Source organism: Anabas testudineus, chromosome 18, assembly GCF_900324465.2.
Source record: "Anabas testudineus chromosome 18, fAnaTes1.2, whole genome shotgun sequence".
In the NCBI taxonomy this organism is placed as follows: domain Eukaryota; kingdom Metazoa; phylum Chordata; class Actinopteri; order Anabantiformes; family Anabantidae; genus Anabas; species Anabas testudineus.
In genome coordinates this window covers 7,648,431-7,655,193 of record NC_046627.1, presented here as the reverse complement: position 1 = coordinate 7,655,193, position 6,763 = coordinate 7,648,431, and the positions used below count along the sequence as shown (strand labels likewise).

Genomic DNA, 6,763 nt, shown 5'->3' with positions numbered 1-6,763 from the left:
AATCCACAGCATCAAAACCTTATTAGAATATGATTCTTATGTTCATTTTTCTGCTTACATCCTCATTTTTCCAAGTCTCTTTGCAGCCAACAATAATCTTCATTATTTACTTATTTAAAAATATAAACCATATGGGAGCAGTGATGATTGATGCTTTTGTCTCGTTTTTAGTAATGTTGGTTACATTTTGATTAACCACTAAACTCAACTATTGGGTCATAAAAAAGCCAATCTTACAATATTGTTACTTTGTAAATTAAAATTAAATACATTTTTGATTAACCACTAAACCACAGATCAAAGTGTTTATGTCTCAACACAGACACAGAGTTAGCAGGAATGTGGCTCTATGAAACAATGCAGTGCCACACATGAGAAAGATAAATGTCCAATGTGACAAGATGCAGTGGACACCAGGAAATTAAACTGCACTCTGTACCACTATGTAGACAAACTATCATAGGTGATCTGCACAAAATGGGTGTTAAACTGGATCCAGTAAATCCAGGTCCAGAAAAACAAATCCATCTGCTTCCCATTCTATCTAAAAAACCTACATAAAAGCTTGGAGGATACTAAATTCCACTGTTATTATTGAAAAATTAAAATGAAACCGCTCGAGCACAACCTTCAGACCTTCTCAACTGTGAGAAATGTTTTAAAGTGCTGCAGGTTCCATTTCAGACAAATACCTGTTATTACTGTGTATCACAGCATGTGAATGTGTGAATCATGTGAAGCTACATTCAGCTGTTAGAGAATGTTTAATTAATTTCTTCCACTTATTAACTTTACATTTGACAAATATCTTCATTATTAACATTATTTTTCATTAATTTTGGAGGGAATCCAAGCTCACAATGATAATCCACACACAAATTAAGCTGGTTTTGAAAGATGGATGGTCACTGGAACATGAACACTGGAAAACACAACAGGCAAACATCCAGTATATGAGTATAATTATTTTATTCTCAAACAGCAAAAAGGTGGAATACCCCAGTGATCAATGCCCCATGAAGCTGTCACACTATCCTGACAAACCTGAAGAGGACAGACTAGAAAAATTAGCTGGAAGGTGTCCAGGAGGCATCATCACTGCTGACTCCACCTCCAACAATTCTTCCCTCCTGGGTGTAGACAACATGACAAATGCTCATAAAAAGAGACAGAGACAGACAGAGAGCACCGTCCTCGTCCTTCACACAGAGACAAACTTGTCCAACATCTGCAGAATCATCAGACTCTCCAACAACCTTTATCTTCTCCATCCTCCAGCAAAGATCCCAAAGGTAAGACAACGTTCAAAAGATGTGGTAAACAAACATCTGCTCTAGAAGTAGAAAAATATAATATAATATAAATATTTATATTTTCTTAATGGGCAATAAAAAAGAATTTCATAATGTACTGTCAGTATATCTGATAGGAGACAAAATCAACAGTGATTGTGTAAAATTAACAATAAAAATATATTGGTGTTGTTTATGTTGTTAACAATGAAAAGCGTTAAAACAACATTAAAACAATAAGACATTAAAAACACAGTAAAATGTTCTATGGTTACTTTTTCTGAATAAAATCACTTAATCAGTTTTTGCTGAACTTTTCTGTTAAAGCCCCAATAATTAATTTACTTTTTTTTTTTTTGCTACTTGAATCCTCCTATAGTTGCTGAGTGTTGTACTCACACTTTGACCCCTCCTCATACACAGCTGGACATTTGTATTTGTTGTACAAGCTGAAGCTGTTAAAAAAACAGTATTATGTGAAATGTTGTGCCATGAATATTTGTTTTCCTTATATTAACGCTCTGGTTCTCTCATTTGAAAATATTTTCTGTAAAATATCACATGCCGACATCTTAAATTTAAACTGATTTCAGGGGGACTTGATGTTGGATTAGCTCATTCTAAAACTAGTAAATGTTACTTTGGTTAACAATTTGAATATCTGAAGTTGCTAAAACTGAACAATAATCAAACCAACAGAGACTGATCAAACTAGAATTACCCCACTGTGGTTTTTGGCCTCTGCTACTCAGTGATGTTTTAGTTTATGCACATGTCTATCCAGACTCATATTCTTATGAATCCAAGTGGATGTTTGTGCCAGATGTAATTAAATTCCTTTCAGAGATGTAGTCTTGATGAGAATATGACGTACGTGACTTTTGATCACTAAAATCTAATCAGTTCATTATTGACAAGACATTTCATCAACATTTAAAGACACAAGACACACACATCACAAACATTAGTCTGAAACATACAGGACTTTGAAGGTAGATGTGACTTTCTGTCCAATCAAAGACGTCCAACTGTGATTTGTAGGTCTCTGTCAGCTGTACTGACGTCTCCCAACATGCTCCACCCCCTGATCTACCTGTCTGCTCTCAGCCTGCTGGCAGGTGAGTTAACACACACTACATGTACACAGTTTGTCAACTGTACTCACAAGACTTGTTGAGGGACGTCAGCTGAACTAACATGAAGAATTAGCAGAGAATCTCAAGAACAAAGAGCAAAATGACATGAAGTGATGAACAAGACAACAGATTTAGATGATAAGATTCAGTAGACATTTTACTTTCTAAGTATTTTTTCCTAATTCCTTTGACTCGCTGGTGAACAAACTCTCTTAAACCTTCATGAAGTCACATTTCAATCTGACAGTAGGTCAAACCTCTCATATGTCTCCATGTCTCCAGGTGCTGCTGCACAAGAGATCATTACTGACTTTTCAGTACTGAACATCAGCTCGTGTCCCTTCACGTTTTATGGACAGGAGTACGAACAAATCTATGTGAGTCATATGAAGCTATGTGTGAACGGCTCTTTAATGTCCACTGCAGTGACACCGAACATCTGATCATCCACTGAAGCAGCAGCAGAGTGAGAGCTCTGACTGAATCACAAGCTGATCACAAACCTTTGTAGAAATGTTGTTTTACTTGTGTCTTTTGTTTTAACAGGTGAATATCTCCAGTGAATTCTTCACCATCTGTTTCAACGGCTTTTACAACCCTGAAACCAGACAGGACTGTATCGTGGGGCCTCAACTCTCAGCCCAGAGATCTGTCTCATTCATAATAGTTTCATACTCTTCTTATGTTGACGAATACGTCCACCAGAAACTGCCAACCATTAAAACTCCTCTGGAATGCTATCTGATTTTGTCTTGGGCTGATTTCTCCGATGAATTTGTGAGTAGTGTTGAAGAATGAATGAAATTAACTAGTCCAAATAAAACACTCACAACAACTTACACTTACTGAATCTAATCTAAAAGCTACTAACATCTGTTTCTCCTGTTTTGAATTTACAGTCTGCATTAGCACTGTTTAACATGGGGACACAAGCAGCTCTATTTTTAGAGACTTTCATCCTGGGATCGTGGGTGAGTACATCCAGTTGCTTTGTAACGAAGGCAGAAATTAATCTCCACAGTAACTTAATTCAGCTTAATTCAACCTGAAACCTGGATAACTGGAAAAACCCAGTTAGAAAACAATTCTCATGTTAACTTCACTGTGTTTAACCTGTTTTTGTACAACAAGGACAAATCTAAATACAGACAGAAATAAAATCCCAGCTTAATCCCTTTTCTTGATTTTGTACAATACCCTGTATGTTAACTCTGTGATGGTAACTCTGGTTGTGTTTGTCTCTGTTTAGGTGTATGACGTCAAGGTCAATGGTGACACGGTTGATAAGCTGAATGTTACAAACACTGATTCCATCTCTCAATATCTGACAATAATAGACACCAGCGGATGCAGACAGTCAGGTTGTCCTGAACAATATTAACATAACATTTTTATATTCTTCATCTGTAATTTATTTAAACTAACACAAACCTTTCTTTGTTTCTCAGGTGTTATGTATAAACCTGGTACGGTGGTGAACTCTAACACAGGAACTTGTCTAAACTGTAGTGACACTGCAGTTCTTCAGACCTCTGAGTAAGGTCCCTTGAAGTGTTGTCAAGACAACAACACATAAATATACGTGTTTAAAAGAAAAACCTTCTGCATACGAACAATAAAACTAATTAACAAATAATTATATTCATAAAAATAAAAGGTTTTGTAATGACTGGATTACAACTGGGTTCTGGACAAGTGGAAATCTCAAAGTTACTGGAAACTGAACAGTTGTTTCTGTTTCTTTCTACTTTCATCAGCTGCACGATGGACAACACCACCACCACCACCACCACCACCAGCACCACCACCACCACCACCATCACCACCACCAGCACCACCAGCCCCACCACCATCACCACCAGCACCAGCACAACCAGCACCAGCACAACCAGCCCCACCACCAGCACACCCAGCACCACCAGCCCCACCACCACCAGCACCACCAGCCCCACCACCACCACCACCACCACCACCACCAGCACCACCTGCACTGTGACTGGACCCACTGTCATCGACTTTCATGGCCAAGTGAACTCTATCCAGGATCGATGTGCGTACTCTCTGCTGTCGGATCCATCAGTCCCCAACTTCCAGGTCCTGGCGAACTTCCAGGAACGTCGTCGTAAAGATGTGAGCTTTCTGGACAGTGTGACACTGACAGTGGACGGGTCAGGTGTTCTCATCCACCTGGAACAAGGCGGGGTGGTGAAGGTAAGATTCCTGCAGCCACGGTCGTGTCAGAGCTCGGTCGGTTCTCATTGTTTCTCTCAGTTGTTGCTGTGAAAACATCTCTTTGTGTGTCTGACATGTTCGATCAGTGATTCCTCCACTTTGTCTCTTTGCTGTGATTCAGCTGGACGACTCAGTTATGACCCTCAACAGCTCAGCTCAGCTGGTTCACGGTGTGGAGCTCTCCAAAAACCAAAGCGGAGTCACTGCAAACATATCACTCCCCAACTACACCACGTTAGTTTTCTTTGATGGCTACACCGCACAGATCACTTTCAAAGGTACAGAAAATAAAATCCTATCATTCAGCACATGGGATAAATTGGGAAACGGGCAACAACTGATCTGACCCACACTCTGTCCTGAACATGAACCTGTCCAGGACCTGGTGAACCATCTCTTGTCTCTGGTTTGTGTGGAAACTCCAGCAGGTCTCTGAGTGAACTGAGGATTTCTAACTACAGTGTTAGTGGGTAAGACTTCAATCACAAACCAATGAATTCTTTTCATGAAAGTCTTTCAGGATGCTTTGAAGTTTGTTTTGAGATTTAATCCATTAAACTTTTACCTTAGAATGTAAATGTGTTCATACTTTGATTGACTCTGTATATTTCGTTTTATATATTGTGGTAAATAGATTTCCTCTACTTCACTTTTACAGTTTCTTGAGGATAAAGATTACCGGCCTTCTGACTTGTTGAGCAAAGATACAAGTCTATGTGCATCTTTATTTGACCCAGTTATGCTCAGAAAGTCTCTTTGTGTTTTTGAATGAGTCAGAACAGGAACAGTCCTGATCATGTTTTTGCTCCCTAGCTGTGAAGTTCTGTACAATGACACTGCTGACAGCACGATCGACTGCACCATGGAGACTGAACGGTGAGTAGATTTATCCATACACAGAGTATTTATGTGTGTACACTGTAATCATTGTGGTTAGTTAAATTGCACCTTGTTCGGTGTCATGAGATGTGAGTCTTCATTATTTTGTCTCCTTACCTCTGTGGAGCAGCTGTAACCTCCTGAAGGAGGCGCCCTTCACCGCCTGTAACAGCCTCGTTGACCCACAGCCCTACATCACCGCCTGCACCGACACTTTGTGCAAATATCCTGCAGTGGACGGACTCGACTGTCAGTTCCTGGAGGCCTACGCCAGAGCCTGCAGCCTGCTAAACAACAACACAATGGAGGACTGGTGGTCAACGATCGACTGCTGTAAGACCTTCACTTTCACTCTGTGATGTTCTCAGAGAAACACAATAAATGTTGTAAGATAACAAGGTTTTAAAGACAAGACAGGACATGAACAGACACAGTAAGAACTAAGTACTGAGCCATGTACAGTAACTTCTGTATATTAAACATTATCTGTCCTTGTTTGTCTCTCTCAGCCCCCCCTCAGGCCTTCTGTCAGGACAGGATCTGCAGTGCTCATGAGTTCTGTGGTGACAACACAGACGGTGGAACTCGCTGCTTCTGTCGAGCCCTGTTTGCCGACAAGTACAGTTCAACGGGCGCTTTGGGTACGACAGCTGTGACACAAAGAGCTCATGTTTGACTCACTTGTGCAGAGTTCTGATCTTCAGAGTTTGGAAGGTTTCACACAGATGAACTGTGTTGGAGGAAGAAATGATCACAGTGCTGCTGATGGCTAAAGATCAGATTGTTGTCAGGAACATAGATTGGACGTCATTAAATCAGCTTTTCTTCTACGTTCTTGAATTTTTTGTTGCTTTCAGACTGTTTTAAGTTCTCTAACATGAAAACAGTTTACAGAGACAAAGGTTCAGTAACATTTTCATGTCATTATTTCCCTCGTCTGTGCTGCTTGGGTTTCAGGTGATCCAGCGGTCTGCAGCAAGAACTCTGCTTCACTTGATCTGGTCGGTTGTCTCCTGGAGGACAGAAACATCGACTACTCAGCGTTACACCTCAAAAACCAGACCTGCAGAGGTCAGATGGACGAGCTGACCCACATGGTGACCTTCAGCTTCAACAGCACCAACACCTGTGGGGCTGTGGTCAAGGTGGGTTCTCTCCTCCACCTCTTTACTGATCTTTTCTGATATTCTATAGCTTGAGATCTTTGTGTGAGTTCAGATCTAA

The 6,763-nt window shown here is 40.3% G+C and overlaps 1 protein-coding gene and 1 long non-coding RNA gene across 2 annotated transcripts in view; both read left to right on the top strand.

Annotated features, from left to right (window-relative positions):
* Window positions 1–1,246: 1,246 nt before the first annotated feature.
* Window positions 1,247–2,759, top strand: LOC117153025. Its single transcript, XR_004463425.1, has 3 exons — window positions 1,247–1,292; window positions 2,334–2,410; window positions 2,711–2,759. It is a non-coding gene; the product is annotated as an uncharacterized LOC117153025 (long non-coding RNA).
* Window positions 2,760–3,348: 589 nt separating this feature from the next.
* LOC113168725 (alpha-tectorin-like) overlaps window positions 3,349–6,763 on the top strand; it is a 61,206-nt gene continuing 57,791 nt past the window's right edge. Inside the window, exons 1-11 of the mRNA XM_026369760.1 lie at window positions 3,349–3,399; window positions 3,678–3,789; window positions 3,877–3,964; window positions 4,186–4,209; window positions 4,408–4,639; window positions 4,782–4,938; window positions 5,040–5,130; window positions 5,474–5,536; window positions 5,670–5,872; window positions 6,049–6,180; window positions 6,497–6,684. Of these exons, the coding sequence (XP_026225545.1) occupies window positions 3,349–3,399; window positions 3,678–3,789; window positions 3,877–3,964; window positions 4,186–4,209; window positions 4,408–4,639; window positions 4,782–4,938; window positions 5,040–5,130; window positions 5,474–5,536; window positions 5,670–5,872; window positions 6,049–6,180; window positions 6,497–6,684 (1,341 nt within the window). The remainder of the gene's footprint in view (window positions 3,400–3,677; window positions 3,790–3,876; window positions 3,965–4,185; window positions 4,210–4,407; window positions 4,640–4,781; window positions 4,939–5,039; window positions 5,131–5,473; window positions 5,537–5,669; window positions 5,873–6,048; window positions 6,181–6,496; window positions 6,685–6,763) is intronic.